General features: G+C 48.2%; 1 protein-coding gene across 1 annotated transcript in view; it reads right to left on the bottom strand.

Moving 5' to 3' along the window:
- Positions 1 to 16,582, bottom strand: part of APLF (aprataxin and PNKP like factor) — a 67,143-nt gene that overhangs the window by 42,177 nt on the left and 8,384 nt on the right. Inside the window, 3 exon segments of the mRNA XM_060230779.1 lie at positions 6,416 to 6,539; positions 11,261 to 11,417; positions 13,153 to 13,319. Coding sequence (XP_060086762.1) covers positions 6,416 to 6,539; positions 11,261 to 11,417; positions 13,153 to 13,319 — 448 coding nt within the window.

The raw sequence follows: 16,582 nt of genomic DNA, 5'->3' as shown, positions 1-16,582 counted from the left end.
TTGATTCCCCACTCCTCCACTTGCAGCTGCTGGAATGGCCTTGGGTCAGCCAGAGCTCTCTTATCTGGGAGAACGGGGTTTGATTCCCCACTCCCCCCCCACTTGCAGCTGCTGGAATGGCCTTGGGTCAGCCATAGCTCTCTTATCTGGGAGAACCGGGTTTGATTCCCCACTCTTCCATCTGCAGCTGCTGGAATGGCCTTGGGTCAGCCATAGCTCTCTTATCTGGGAGAACCGGGTTTGATTCCCCACTCCTCCACCTGCAGCTGCTGGAATGGCCTTGGGTCAACCATAGCGCTCTTATCTGGGAGAACCGGGTTTGATTCCCCACTCCTCCACTTGCAGCTGCTGGAATGGCCTTGGGTCAGCCAGAGCTCTGAGTTGTCCTTAAAAGGGCAGCAACTGTGAGAGCTCTCTCCGCCCTACCTACCTCACAGGGTGTCTGTTGCGGGGGCGAAGGTGAAGGAGATTGTGACCGCTCTGAGACCCTGAGATTCAGAGTATAGGGCGGAATGTAAATATCTTCATCTTCAATATCTTTTTTTTTAAGCACGTGTAACTCTGGGGCCACCATGACTTAGATAGCCCAGGCTAGTCCCATCTAACGTGATCTTGGAAGCTAAGCAGAGTCAGCCCTGGTCAGTACTTGGGTGGGAGACCACCAAGAAAGTCCAGGGTTGCTAGGCAGATGCAGGCAATGACAAACCACCTCTAAAGGCCTCTTTGCCTTGAGAACTGTACGGGGTAAGAACATGTACATTGCATTTCAACGCTCTGTTTTGACGGCAGCGATACCAGCATCTTCTTCAAGAAGACAGAACTTCACTTCTAATAAGAGCAGATACAACAAACAGTCGACAGCTATGCAAGCGCGATTTGTGCTTATTAAGCGAATTCCGTTTTACTGCAGATATACCAAAACGGAGCTCTTTTATCTGTAAGGACAAGCCGTAAGTCTTCTTTCGGCTTGCTGGATCAATAAGAAAAACAAAACAACTGAGCCGTGGGGAGACGTGGGAACAGACTAATCTGTGACATTTGCTGAGAGAGCCGCCTTCGTTCTGTTAACGACGAAGAAATAAATGCCACTGAGATCTTAAAAACCTTTATTCTGAAATGTTTAGTGCCAAACAGTCTCCTAGGATTGAATAAACCATGGTGCACAGTCTTGCTAATACCCTCTAAATTTAAGAACGTAAGAAGAGCCCGGCTGGATTAAACCAACGATCCAACTTCCTGTCTCACACAGTGTGGACAATCACTGACGCATACACTTAAAAATGCTTTCATGTTTGAGAATTAAACAATCTCAATCTCCTTTACCTTCGCTCCCGCAACAGACACCCTGTGAGGTAGGTGGGGCTGAGAGAGCTCTCAGTTGCTGCCCTTTCGAGGACAACTCTAAGAGCTATGGCTGCCCAAAGGCCATTCCAGCAGCTGCAGGTGGAGGAGTGGGGAACCAAACCCAGTTCTCCCAGATAAGAAGAAGACTGCAGATTTATACTCCGCCCATCTCTCTGAATCAGAGACTCAGAGCGGCTTACAATCTCCTATATCTTCTCCCCCACAACAGATACCCTTTGAGGTGGGTGTGGCTGAGAGAGCTCTCCCAGAGGCTGCCCTTTCAAGGACAACTCTGCGAGAGCTATGGCTAACCCAAGGCCATTCCAGCAGCTGCAAGTGGAGGAGTGGGGAATCAAACCCGGTTCCTCCCAGATAAGAGTCCGCACACTTAACCACTACACCAAACTGGCCCTTTCAAGGACAACTCCTATGAGAGCTATGGCTGACCCAAGGCCATTCCAGCAGCTGCAGGTGGAGGAGTGGGGAATCAAACCCGGTTCTCGCAGATAAGATGTAGCCGACTCTAGGGTGATGCTGCTTTCACAACGTTTTCATGGCAGACTTTTTACAGGGTGGTTTGCCATTGCCTTCCCCAGTCATCTACACTTCCCCCTCCCACCCAGCAAGCTGGGGACTCACTTGACCGACCTCGGAAGGATGGAGTCAACCTGGAGCCGGCTACCTGAACTAGCTTCCGGTGGGATCGAACTCAGGTCATGAGCAGAGGGCTCCGACTGCAGTACTGCAGCTTTACCACACTGCGCCACGGGGCTCTTTTTACCGGAATATGAGAATTGTCGTTAACAAAATATGAGAATTACAAATGCCATTATTAGAAGCTAATAGTACTGACATAAGCCTGCAAGTAGCATACACAGTCGTAGAACTCTAGTTGTTTGAGCTTATTATATAATGCATCTCTTCCGGGATTTGGGATTCTGAAGTTTTCAAGGAGCAATAAAAAAAACGCGTAGGAATAAGACCATGTCCTTCCTGTTCTATATGTGTAGCTGGAATATGTCACTTCTCGGTTTTCCCTGGAAGTGACGTCATGATTACCAAATTCTGCCCTGTGGCGCAGAGTGGTAAAGCTGCAGTACCACAGTCCTAAGCTCTGCTTAGGGGAGGGACGGTGGCTCAGTGGTAGAGCATCTGCTTGGGAAGCAGAAGGTCCCAGGTTCAATTCCTGGCATCTCCAAAAAAGGGTCTCGGCAAAGAGGTGTGAAAAACATCAGCTTGAGACCCTGGAGAGCAGGGGAGGGATGGTGGCTCAGTGGTAGAGCATCTGCTTGGGAAGCAGAAGGTCCCAGGTTCAATTCCTGGCATCTCCAAAAAAGGGTCTCGGCAAAGAGGTGTGAAAAACATCAGCTTGAGACCCTGGAGAGCAGGGGAGGGATGGTGGCTCAGTGGTAGAGCATCTGCTTGGGAAGCAGAAGGTCCCAGGTTCAATTCCTGGCATCTCCAAAAAAGGGTCTCGGCAAAGAGGTGTGAAAAACATCAGCTTGAGACCCTGGAGAGCCGCTGCCAGTCTGATGGACCAAAGGTCTGATTCAGTATAAGGCAGCTTCATATGCCTATGCTCACGACCTGAGTTCGATCCCCGGCGGCAGTTGGGTTTTCAGGTAACCGGCTCAAGGTTGACTCAGCCTTCCATCCTTCCGAGGTTGGCAAAATGAGTACCCAGCTTGCTGGGGGGAAGTGTAGATGACTGGGGAAGGCAATGGCAAACCACCCCGTAAAAGAAGTGTGCATGCACACAAAAGCTTACGTTTTGAATAAAACTTAAGTTGGTCTTAAAGGTGAAATTGACTTCTGCTTTGTTCCACCCCGTAAAAAGTCTGCCTTGAAAACGTTGTGAAAGCAACGTCACCCCAGAGTCGGAAACGACTGGCGCTTGCACAGGGGACTTCCTTTACCTTTACTTTTTAATCCCGTACCACAGAAAAGTAAATGCTCACGGTTTGTTAGCCTCTGGCTCACACATTTTCATCTTAGCTCAGGAAGGATGGCTCCAGAGCAAACTCACTTATGCAGTAGCTCCCAACCTGAATGCCTGGAGCTCACAAAGTAGAAGTTTTGCTCACAAGACTCCGCAGCTTAGAGGGAGCATTGCTAATGACCCTACAAGAGTACCCATTATGTGCTCTCATCTGGATAGCCCAGGCAAGCTCAGTCTCATCAGGTCTCAAAGCCAGGCAGGGTCGGCCCTGATTAGTCTTTGGAAATGTTTTTTTTTTTAATTGATCAGATTTTTATTAACAGATTTTCGGTTTACAATAAAGAACGCCGTAATCTATCGCCTCAAATAATGCCGCCTTAGTGAGGATATAATAAACAAATTTAAAAAAACAAACAAACAAAAGAAAGAGTAATCCATAAAAGAGAGAACCAAGGAGCAGTCGTACAATTCTACTGCAGAGCATCCAGTGAAAATACATTCTATTGACTGATTCTACTGTAGGAATGTAAAAACAGCTGTCCCGATATTCTATTAAGCAATCCAGTTCATCCAACTCAACTAATTAGAGCTCACAGTTTTTTGTATTCAGACCAGAGGAGAGAAAGTGAGTCCAGAACATGTTAGAAACAGAGCATAGCATGATAAAAACGGGTTTTGGGGAGAATATTATGATTGGTGAGATATTCCACTATTTGGAACCAGAACACGGTCAATTTTTCTTGAGTATGTCCTGTCAGAGCATCAGCACTATAAATTGAGATTTTACTTAGTAGGAAATAATCCCACAGTCGGGTTCTCCAAGCATGTATTGAAGGCAGAGCCTTGTCTTTCCAGTGTGCAGCAATCGCCAATCGTGCTACTGCCAGGAAATGTGATCTCCTTGGAATACCAGGCCTAGGAGACATGGGCAGGTTTTCTCAACTTCGCTGAATGTCCTCCATGCCCAGGTAGGGGTCACCAGGATGTTCCCTCTAAGCTGTGGAGTCTTGTGAGCAAAAACTCTTTGTGAGCTACGGACATGAAAGGTGTGAGCTGCTGCAGAAATGAGTTTGCTCTGGGGACATTTTTCTGAGCTAAGACAAAAATGTGCGAGCCGAAAGCTAAAAAAACTGTGAAAAAAAAACCTCCCACTAACTCAGCTTAGAGGGAACACTGCTCACCAGTTGTCCACCACGACTTCCAGGTCTGTGCGCGTGCACACACACAAATAAAAAAACCCAGGGCTTTTTCACAGCAGGAACTGCTTTGCGTATTAGGCCACACACCCCTTATGTAGCCAATTCTCCCGGACAGGGTTGCCAGGTACTCTTTAAGCCCCAGCGGGGGACATTGTACCATAGAGTTTTACCTCCCAAACGGCTAGAGTGTCCGGGAAACCATAGAGTTTTCCTGGAAGCACCTAGAGCTGCCCCACGTGCGGGCCGCCATTTTGATGGCATCACTCCGGGTGATGTCATTGCGCCAGTGACGTGGGGGAGGTTCCCCCCGCTGGTCCACATTGGGAACTTCCGGGGTGGGGGATTCCCTGCCCAGACTGGGGACTTGGCAGCCCTTCTCCCAGAGCTTACAGGAAGCCCTGTACTGACAGCCCTGTACTCTTGAAGGACTGGCTGCATCAGGGGGGCGTGGCCTAAGATGCAATGGAGCTCCTGCTAGAATTCCACCCCGGCTTACAGGGCTCTTAGCATAGGGCCTACTGTAAGCCCCAGGAAGACTGACTACATCAGGGGTGTGTGGCCTAAGATGCAAAGGAGCTCCTGCTACAAAAAAAAAAGCCCTGTAAAAAATACACCCAGCAAAAAAAAAAAAAGATTACATATTACATGTGATTTTTACCTGTCTTATTTTGAAGGGTACAAGTGGAGTCTTACTGGGTGTACACATCTAGCATGTGACATCATTCTCCTCTTCTTTATTTTATCCTCACAACAACCCTGTGAGGTAGGCGAGGCCGAGAGACGACGACTGGCCCCGGGTCACCCAGGAGAACTTCCATGGTAGAGTGGGGATTCGAACCTGGGTCTCCATGATCTCATTTTAATCACCACAACCAGTCCATTCCTATGTACATTTTCACAGTCTCATTATAGCAATAGTTTACCCGGCTTTCTGAATCAGCCCCAGAGGATTAGAACGCTGCAGCAAGAGCAAAGTGAAGGAAGCAGACAGCATTCGCCGCTGCATGGAAAATGGGAGAATACACAATGAAGACGAGGGGTGTCAAACATGCCGGATCAGGCCCTCAGAGGGCTCCTATCAGGCCCCCGAGCAACTGGCTCTTGTCCGCTTCCTTCTCCCTCTCTCTTGCTTCCTTCTGCATCTCAACTTGCACAGGTGCTATAGAGCGAAACCTCTATTTTCTCCATTGGTTGAGGCTCCTCCCCCTCCTGGTTCCCTGGGGAGGAGGGAAAGAGCCAGAGCTTCCTTTGCCCAATTCCCTGGATCCCACGGGAGAAATACAAAGCACCTTTAAGACCAACAAGTGCTCATGTTTTAAGCATGTTTTATTTTAAGAGGGTTTTTTTTAAACCTCGTGTTTTTTTAAACCTTTAGTCGTGTTTATCTGTATCTTTTCAAAAGTTTACATCTCTATTACCTAATGCTGGAAAAGACAGAAGGCAAAAGAAGAAGGGGACGGCAAAAGAGGAGATGGCTGGACAGCGTTGCTGATGTAGCTAACCCAAATTTGAGCAGACTTCGGAGGATGGCGGAAGACAGGAGGGCCTGGCGTGACTTGGTCCATGGGGTCGCAAAGAGTCGGACTCGACTGTGCGACTGAACAGCACCACCACCTAATCTTAAATAGGTACACACAGGGGTGGAATTCTAGCAGGAGCTCCTTTGCATATTAGGCCACACACCCCTGATGTAGCCAACCCTTCAAGAGCTTGCAAAAAAGAAGCTCCTGGAGGATTGGCTCCATCAAGGGGGTGTGGCCTAATATGCAAAGGAGCTCCTGGTAGAATTCCATTCCTGGGTATGCACATGGCCTGACAAAGTCTCATTTATGTCAGATCCGGCCGTCATAACATATGAGTTTGACACCCCTAACAGACAGTGGGCAAAGGTTTCCATAATAAGGGCCAAAAGAGAGGCGCACTGCACGCTTACCTCTTCCAGAGACTGAAGGTGACGAACTTGGAGCTGTTAGATCGCCCTGGAGCATCCATGCTGGGAGGACTCTTTTCCTTGAAGGGGAATTCGGCTTTTCCGGCTCAGCTGCACTAGAAGAAAGCTAAAAGACGTTACAAATTAATAGTGCATTGTATATATTTTCTTTCTTAAGCACAAGAAGCAGTCCGTAGAGCCGTGGTGTCGGACATGCACTTCGGGGGCCGAATCAGACCCCTGGAGGGCTCCTATCAGGCCCCAAGCAACTGTCTGTCATCTGCTTCCTTCGCCCTCTTTTTTGCTTCCTTCTGCATCACAGCTTGCTTTGCAAGGCTTCCTCAATCGCTCAGGAGCTACAGAGCAAAACCTCTATTTTCTCCATCGGCTGAGGCTCCCCCTCCCAGTCCTCCGAGGAAGGAAGGAAAGAGCCGGAGCTTCCTTTGCCCAGTTCCCTGGATCCTATGGGAGAGATACAAAGAAAGCATCCCTAAGACCAATGAATGCTGACGTTTTAAGCATGTTTTAAGTTTTTTAAAAAAATTATTTGTGTTTTGTTATCTCTGCCACCTAATCTTTAATAAGTAAGCACACGGCCTGGCCCAACACGGCCCGGCCCAACACGGCTTGCCCCAACCCGACAAGGCCCAGCCCCTCAAGGTCTCATTTATGTCAGATCTGGCCCTCGTAACAAATGAGTTTGGCACCCCTGCCGTAGAGGCTTCAGATGCATTTCCCATATTAGGCTGTCTTGCCGTGAGTGATTCTGCACCTATGTCATTGGAGGGGCCATGGCTCAGCAGCAGAGCTTTCGCTTGGCGTGCAGAAGGCCCCAAGTTCGATCCCTGGAATCTCCAGGCAGCAAAAGACCTCTGCCTGAAGCCCTGGACTGTCCTCCAAGTCCCAATAGGGGTCACCACAATGTTCCCTCCAAGCCGCAGAGTCTTAGGGAGTAGGGTTGCCAAGTCCAATTCAAGAAATATCTGGGGACTTTGGGGGTGGAGCCAGGAGACTTTGGGGTGGAGCCAGATGACATTGGGGTGAAACCAGGAGCAAGGGTGTGACAAGCACAACTGAACTCCAAAGGGAGTTCTGGCCATCACATTGAAAGGGACCGCACACCTTTTTAACGCCATCCTTCCATAGGAAATAATGAAGGACAGGGGCACCTTCTTTGGGGGCTCATAGAATTGGACCCCCTGGTCCAATCTTGTTGGATCTTTTTGGTGAGAGGCACTGGATGATATACTGAACATCTGGCGGCTCTACCTCAAAAAACAGAACCACCCCCCCCCGAGCCCCAGATACCCGTGGATCAATTCTCCATTATTTCCTATGGGAATAAGTCTCCACAGTGAATAAGAAAGTTCCCAGCAGACATTTCCCTCCCCTCCCCCCGCTTTCTGATGACCCTGAAGCGGGGGGAGGGCCTCCAAACTGGGTAGGTTTGCCAATCCCCAGGCCCCAGCGGGGGTTCTTTCGCTTTCCCAGACTCCTTCCCGCCCCCAGTCAGCTGGCCAATGGGGGGAAGCCTTGCCCCCAGAGGACCATGCGACTTTCAACCTCCGGAGATTTCAGTCTCCGATGGGAAAGGCTTCCTCTTGGGATGATGTGTCTGTGTTACTTTGAAGAAATTGGCGGCAACTCGTGAGTAGAGAGGCCAATCCCTCGCTTCAGAGTTGCCAGAAATGGGGTGCGGGGGGAGGGAAACGTCTGCTGAGCACTTCATAATTCTCTATGTGGAGATCGATTCTCATAGGGTATAATGGGGAACTGATCTGGAGATTTCGGGGCTCTGGGGAAGCTGTTTTTTGAGGTAGAGGCACCAGATTTTCAGTATAGTATCTAGTGCCTCTCCCCAAAGTACCCCCCAAGTTTCAAAACGATTGGACCAGGGGGTCCAATTCTATGAGCCCCAAAAGAAGGTGCCCCTATCCTTCATTATTTCCTATGGAAGGAAGACATTTAAAAAGGTGTGCCGTCCCTTTAAATGTGATGGCCAGAACTCCCTTGTAGTTCAGTGATGCTTGTCACACCCTTGCTCCTGGCTCCGCCCCCAATATCTCCTGGCTTCACTCCCAAAGTCTCCTGGCTCCACCCCCAAAGTCCCCAGATATTTCTTGAATTGGACTTGGCAACCTTAAAACTGGGGGATCCCCTGCCCTCATCTGGGGATTGGCAACCCAACCCTGGAGAGCCGCTGCCAGTTTCAGTAGACAATACTCGCCTTGATGAACGGAGGGGGTCTGATTCAGCATAAGGCAGATTAATGTGTTCATGTGTGGTCATCAGTCACAGTTTTCTTCAGGCCTCATTTTGGGCAGGAGCTCACCGGAACAGAGCTCTGGAACCCCTAAATTTTATCATGCTTTTTCTTTCTTACCCTCTCCCTCGCAAACAAAAAAAAATACTTGCTTTTGGGCTCCATTGTTCAACTCCTCCACACACCCCCCCTGAGAATTTTGCTGAACTCTTAAGATCTGACAGACTTTCTAATATTTCTAGAATCTTCTAGGCTCCACTGTTCAAACCCCCTGTGAGAAGTTCGCTGAACTCGAAGATTCGACAAACGTTCTAATATTTTCCCCCGCAAAAAAATGGGGAAAGAACCAAAACATATAATGCAGACAGATGGAAATCTTCCTCGTGTTGCTGTGGCCACATAGGAAAAAGTAATTTTAGAAGTACGATGGGAATAAGGTTTTATGATGACCGTTATAATTCAAGAAGCATTTTAAGGTAGACGCTGAACTGATAAAATTCAGTCCACCTTCCGGTGATGACAGAGGTGTGTGGCATATGCAAATGAGTTATGTAAATGAGTTGTGTTAATGAGCTCTGGCACCTCTTTTCTTACAAGAGGACCCCTAGTTTTGTCACACAAGATAACTGAAACAAGATGGAGATGATGGTTTGATGGCCAGTTGAAGAAAAAGAAGGAGGAGGAGGAGAAGATTAGATTTATACCCTGCCCTTCACTACCTGAAGGATTCTCCTAGCGGCTCACAATCTCCTTTCTCTTCCCCACAACAGATGCCCTGTGAGGTAGGTGTGGCTGAGAGAGCTCTGACAGAAACTTCTCTTGAGAGGAAAACAGTTCTGTGAGAACTTGTGACTGACCCAAGATCACATCAGCAGGCGCATGTGGAGGAGGGGGGGGGGGGAAATCAAACACAGTTCTCCGAGAGAAGAGTCTGCACACTTAACCACTACACCAATCTGGCTCTCTAAGCAATAAAGGGAATAATTTCAGAAGCTTCTGGAATCCTGGTCTGGCCTGACTTCATATGCTCGAAACTGGCCCCCACATGGTGGAATCAGCTGCCGGAAGAGGTGAGGGCCCTGCGGGACCTGGTTCAGTTCCGCAGGGTCTGTAAGATGACCCTCTTCCGGCTAGCTTACACCTAGCTGGGATGAAAACTTGATGTAACTGGCCAGCCATCTGTTTATATGAAATGTAATGTTACTGGTTTTTAAGGTTTAATTGTTTTTATCAAATTGAAATGTTACTGGTTTTTAAGGTTTTAAATGTTTAAGTATCTAATTGTTTTATACTTAAAATTGTTAAATTTTATGTTTGATTAATTGTTGGAAGCCGCCCTGAGCCACTTGTGGGAAGGGCGGGATATAAATCCCGAATAAATAAATAAAATAAATAAATAAAGCAAGATAGTCAAGTTAAAACTGGCAGATCAAAACGTACTCATTATTTCACCAGCACGATGTAGGTAATTGGAGGGGGGGGGGGGGAAATAATTAAGTTCTCAACGTTATCAGAAACTCTACAATAAGCCCACAGGGATATGGTTCGCATACAATCTCAGGATAAGCTCCACCACCTATTTTTCTACAAAGCAGCCCCAGCTTGGATGGGAGACCACCAAGGAAGCCCAGGATTGCTGTGCAGAGGCAGGCAATGGTAAGAACATCTCTTGCCTTGACTTGGGTGGCCCAGGCTAGCCTGATCTTCTTCTCAGATCTCAGAAGCTGAGCAGGATCAGCCCCGGTGAGTTCTTGGATGGGAGACCACCAAGGAAGTCCAAGTGTCTACACAGAGGCAGGCAATGGCCAACCACCTCTGAAGATCTCTAATCTTGAAAACCCTACAGGGTAGACAGAATAAGGACTTGTCCTCAACTTGTCTTCTTTAGCCTGGCTATCCATTTCCCTTCTGGTCTCCTGGCCTGCCTGGCCGTGGACTGGGCCCCTGAGGTCGTAGAGAGCTTGTGTTGTCAGGGAGTATCCTTAGCTTAGTTGTCCTGGTTTGGTGAGCCAGTTTGGTGTAGTGGTTAAGTGCGCGGACTCTTCTCTGGGAGAACCGGGTTTGATTCCCCACTCCTCCACCTGAAGCTGCTGGAACGGCCTTGGGTCAGCCATAGCTCTGGCAGAGGTTGTCCTTGAAATGGCAGCAGCTGTAAGAGCTCTCTCAGCCCCACCCACCTCACAGGGTGTCTGTAGCGGGGGCGAAGGTAAAGGAGATTGTGACCGCTCTGAGACCCTGAGATACAGAGTATAGGATGGGATATAAATATCATCTTCTTCATCTTCAATATCTTTTTTTTTTTAACCACGTGTAACTTGGGGGCCACCAAGACTTGGATGGCCCAGGCTAGTCCCATCTAACCAGATCTTGGAAGCTAAGCAAGGTCAGCCCTGGTCAGTACTTGGGTGGGAGATCACCCAAGAAGTCCACGGTTGCTAGGCAGAGGCATGCAATGGCAAACCACCTCTGAACATCCCTTGCCTTAGAAACCCCATGGGATCACCATAAGTCAGCTGTGAGGTGACATCAAAAAAGAAGAAGAAAAAGAAGTCACTATGTGAGGCAAGCTAGAGTTTGGATGTTACCTTTTGGGGCATTCCAGCTGTTCTTTCCAACACAGAGTGGACTTCCAGGAGCTTGTCATCGCTAGAAGAGGATCTCTGCTGCACTGAAGACTGCTTGGGGGGCATCTTGGATGTCTGATTGGGCACCTCTCCTGCATCAAGGTCTTCACCGTTTCGACTGTGTGTTAAGAAATCTCTTAGTGCAGGGTTTCCCAAACCGTTTCCCCCTGTGGCCCAGTTTTTCCCGCGTGGTCCAGGCAGAGGATGCTCAGGGAGCGATACAGAGACCGCGTGATGGCCAGAAGCTTTCCCCGTCCCTCTCTGGTGTTTCAGAATATCACAGGGGGGAGAGGAGCATGCCTGGCTGGTGCGCAGTCTCAGTATCACTCCCTGAGTGTCCTCTGGGTGGAGGACGCTCAGGGAGTGATACAGAGACTGCGCACTGGCCAGGAGCTTTCACTGCCCTCTATGATGGAGGACACTCAGAGAGTGCTACAGTCGGTGGCGGCGCTAAAGATAAATAATAAGGGGAGCGGGTGGGGGCAGTCAGGCCGCCCCTGGCGACCTGGTATTGAGGCTTGCGCGGCCTGGTACCGTGTTGCGACCCTGAAAATGGGAAAAGCTGTCTTAGTGGAAAGAAGGAGCTAAGATGCCCCGCCAAAGCCAGTTAAAATGCAGCACTTCTAAATCACAGGACATCCCACCCCCTCCTGAGTTTAATATATTTCAACCCACTGATTTCAGAGAGAGAGTTAAGCATGTGCTTAATATCCTCTCATTAAAGGCAATGGGCCTTGAAAACATCAAACTCTGAAAGGAACGTTAACAGTCGGGTTTAGCAAACTGGACGCAGCAAGACACCCGACATTAACAGCCCACGGAACGCTGACAACATCGGGGGTCCCTGACCTTTTTGAGTCTGGGGGCATCTTTGGAATCTGGACACCAGGCGATGGGCGCAATGACAAAATGGCTGCCATAGGAGGTGGAGCCAACCACATACCCTAGGGCGCCACATACCCTAGGGCTGGCCCTGTTCCGGACATACTAACATTTTACCCAAATACCCTATAATTTCTTAATTCAAGACATGCAACAATGTAAGGTTGCCATCTCCGGGCTGGGAAATTCCTGATTTGGGGGTGGTGGAGACTGGGAAGATCAGGATTTTGGGAGGGGAAGGACTTCATTAGGGTACAAGGCCCTAGCGTCCACCCCCAAAGCAGCCATTTTCTCTGAGGGAACTGATCGTGGTCACCTGGAGGTCAACTCTAATAGCAAGAGATCTCCAGGCGTCACCCGGAGGTTGTGCAAAACTCAGAAAAAACTGTGGAACAATAACGAACAAATATTGGAAGCGGGTGGCCAGTAGCCTCTTCCAATGTAAAGCTGAACTAAAGGCTATTTTGCAAACAAGATAAATGTTTATGAAACAACTAGAATCAACCGCACGCGAAATTCTACTGGCACTGGCACTTTAATTCACCCTTGGTCTACAAGCGCTAGAATTCTGAAACTGACAAGTTTGGATGGGAAATATTCTCGGAACTGCATTCTTCGCACTTTGTGCTTTGGAACTTTAAGATTTCTCTATATGTTTTAGTGAGATGGATTTGTGAACTGCTTTGAAAAGTGGATTCGTTTATAAAATAACATTTTCAATATTCGTTCGTTATTGTTCCACAGTTTTGTCTTGAGTTTTGCACAACTGATTTGCACTGTGGTTCTCTAGGTGTTTGTATACTCTTTAGAGTCACCCGGAGGTTGGCAACTCCATAACGTTACCTGCAATTAGAGACAGCCATGATTACAGCTACACACCAGGCGAGTTAAGACAGCATTTGATCTACCTTACAGTAAAAGGCTGTTCAGCGGCAGCACTGCTTCCAATAAAGAATTAAAATAGCATTTACCTTTTCAGGTCTTCCCTCTCGGTGCGAGCGAAAGCAACCCTGAAGACATATTTGTCCACTAACAGGGAAAAGTCGTCACCGGGGCTCAGGCGGTGCCATTCGTCCGCGACAAGCGGCAAAAGCGGGCTGTGTTCAGAGGGTCGATAAAAACAAGGGTTTACGTGAACCTGAAAAGGAAGGAGAGGACGCCTGAAAACAAGCACTAGTTTCTACCGGTTGCAGCAAACTGTTACTTCAATTTACATTCTGATTCTACTATGGTTCAACAATAAAAAGTTCCACAAAAGTCTCGTGGGAACACTCCGTATTTAATTCTTCTCCATCAAAGTATGTTGCGTTAATTAACCCTGCTAATAGACTTAAAAAGTTGAAGGCCGTATGAAACTGGAAGAAGAAGGGAGGAGGAGGAAGAGATTGGATTTATACCCCACCTTTTATTACCCGAAGGAGTCTCAGAGCAGCTTACAATCTCCTTTCCCTTCCCCTCCCCACAACAGACACCCTGAGAGGTAGGTGGGGCTGAGAGAGCTCTGACAGAAACTGCTCTTGAGAGGAACAGCTCTGCGAGAACTTGTGCTGACTCAAGGTCACATCAGCAGATGCATTATATGCCCTTGTATAAGTCGATGCTGCAGCCTCAATTGGAATACTCCGTACAATTCTGGTCACTGCACCTCAAGAAAGATATTATAGCATTGAAGAAAGTGCAGAAAAGGGCAACTAGAATGATTAAAGGGTTGGAACACTTTCCCTATGAAAGGTTAAAACGCTTGGGGCACTTTAGCTTGGAGAAATGTTGACTGAGGAGTGACATGATACAGGTTTACAAGATTATGCATGGGATAGAGAAGATAAAAAAGTACTTTTTTCCCTTTCTCACACTACAAGAACTCATGGGCACTCAATGAAATTGCTGAGCAGTCAAGTTAGAATGGATAAAAGGAAGTCCTTCTTCACTCAAAGGGTGATTAACATGTGGAATTCACTGCCACAGGAGGTGGCGGCGGCTACAACCATAGACAGCTTTAAGAGGGGGTTAGATAAAAATATGGAGCAGAGGTCCATCAGTGGCTATTAGCCACAGCGTAATGTTGGAACTCTGTCTGGGACTGTGATGCTTTGTATTCTTGGTGCTTGGGAGGAGAAACAGTGTTAGGGCTTCTAGTGTCCTGGCCCCACTGATGGACCACCTGATGGCACTGGGGTTTTTTGACCACTGTGTGACACAGAGTGTTGGACTGGAAGGGCCACTGGCCTGATCCAACATGACTTCTCTTTATGTTCTTATATGACTCAGAGTGTTGGACTAGATGGGCCACTGGCCTGATCCAACATGGCTTCTCTTATGTTCTTATAGCTAGCTCACCCTAACTCAGCTTAAAGGGAACACTGGTCCCCACCATAGTGCTCACAGGCACCAGGGCACAGACCAACACCTTCCTTGGGGTTTGTCAGGTGCTTTTGAAATGTACCCAAGCAGGGCTTTGGATTGGCTGTGCAGTTTAAAAACAGGATGCCTTTCATAACAGCTTTTGCCTGGAACACGGCAGAGTTCCTATCAGAGTTACATGCAACCTTGCTCTCTGAAGTTCTGAATTTGGCTCCACCTCTAGGGGCAGCCATGTTGAGGTTTCACCCATTGCCTTGTGTCAGCATTCCAAAGGTGCCCACGGGCTCAAAAAGGTAGAAACTTTATAAATTGATATAAACTTTATAGATTGATATTCCACCAGAGCAAGAGCCTTCTCGGTTGCAGCCCCTATACTCTGGAACACCCTCCCAGAAGCCATCAGGGCCCTGCAGGACTTATTGCAGACTGAACTGTTTCGGATGGCATATAACATCTAACGGGAGAGGGCTGCCGCCGCATCAGGACCTATCGCGCTGCAGTACTAACTGCCTAGGATCTGTACACGTTGAGCAAGGAAAATATTTGGTGTCGTTGTTAAGTGTGTGGACACTTGTCTAGGAGAACCAAGTTTGATCCCCCCCCCCTCTTCCAGTTGCATCTGCTGGAATGGCCTTGGGTCAGCTACAGCTCTGGCAGAGCTGTCCTCAAAAGGGCAGCTGCTGTGAGAGCCCTCTCAGCCCCACCCACCTCGTAGGGTGTCTGTCATGGGGGAGGAAGGGAAAGGAGATTGTGAGATGCTCTGAGACTCTGTCCTTGAAAGGGCAGCTGCTGTGAGAGCCCTCTCCAGCCCCACCCACCTCACAGGGCGTCTGTTGTCGGGGAGGAAGGGAAAGGAGATGGTGAGCCGCTCTGAGACTCTTCGGAGTGGAGGGCGGGATATAAATCCAATATCTTCATCTACCTCACAGGGTGTCTGTTGTGGGGGAGGAAGGGAAAGGAGATTGTGAGCCGCTGTGAGTCTCTGATTCAGAGAGAAGGATGGGGTATAAATCCTCAATTCTTCTTCCATGATCAGCCTGAATAGACGAAGCACCACCACTGCAATTTTATTAGATTGTTTTATTGTTTTACTGTTTTAATATTGCTTATCGTTTAGTGTGCAATTTATGTTGTTAGCCACCTTGAGTCCACATAGAATGGGCAGGATATAAATATAACGTGAAAAAATAAATAACTCTTAACTATTTGTATACATTTATCAGCTACGTATGTCAACAGGCTCCATTGCTGCGTTTTATTACTCGTTTCTTAAAGCTGTTAAGTCTATGCTCTGTCAGAACAGCAAGTTGAGCTCAGAGGATTCCAAAATTCTTCTTCAAACACCAAGACAGGACCCAGGTTTTTTCTTTTTCTTCTTGTTCATTTTAGTATAGTGTGGGTGCATGCTTGTGTGCGTGTTTGCGTGCCTGAAAGTCGTGATCTAGGGAGGAACGGTGGCTCAGTGGTAGAGCATCTGCTTAGTAAGCAGAAGGTCCCAGGTTCAATCCCCGGCATCTCCAAAAAAGGGTCCAGGCAAATAGACGTGAAAAATCTCAGCTTGAGACCCTGGAGAGCCATGAATGGGGCTGTGACTCAGTGGTAGAGCATCTGCTTGGTAAGCAGAAGGTCCCAGGTTCAATTCCCGGCATTTCCAAAAAAGGGTCCAGGCAAATAGACGTGAAAAATCTCAGCTTGAGACCCTGGAGAGCCATGAATGGGGCTGTGGCTCAATGGTAGAGCATCTGCTTGGTAAGCAGAAGGTCCCAGGTTCAATCCCCGGCATCTCCAAAAAAGGGTCCAGGCAAATAGACGTGAAAAATCTCAGCTTGAGACCCTGGAGAGCCATGAATGGGGCTGTGGCTCAGTGGTAGAGCATCTGCTTGGTAAGCAGAAGGTCCCAGGTTCAATCCCCGGCATCTCCAACTAAAAAGGGTCCAGGCAAGTAGGCGTGAAAAACGTCAGCTTGAGACCCTGCAGAGCCGCTGCCAGTCTGAGAAGACAATACTGACTTTGATAGACCGAGGGTCTGATTCAGTATAA

This window comes from Heteronotia binoei, chromosome 1, assembly GCF_032191835.1.
Source record: "Heteronotia binoei isolate CCM8104 ecotype False Entrance Well chromosome 1, APGP_CSIRO_Hbin_v1, whole genome shotgun sequence".
Lineage (NCBI taxonomy): Eukaryota > Metazoa > Chordata > Lepidosauria > Squamata > Gekkonidae > Heteronotia > Heteronotia binoei.
This window is presented reverse-complemented; position numbering and strand designations above follow the sequence as displayed.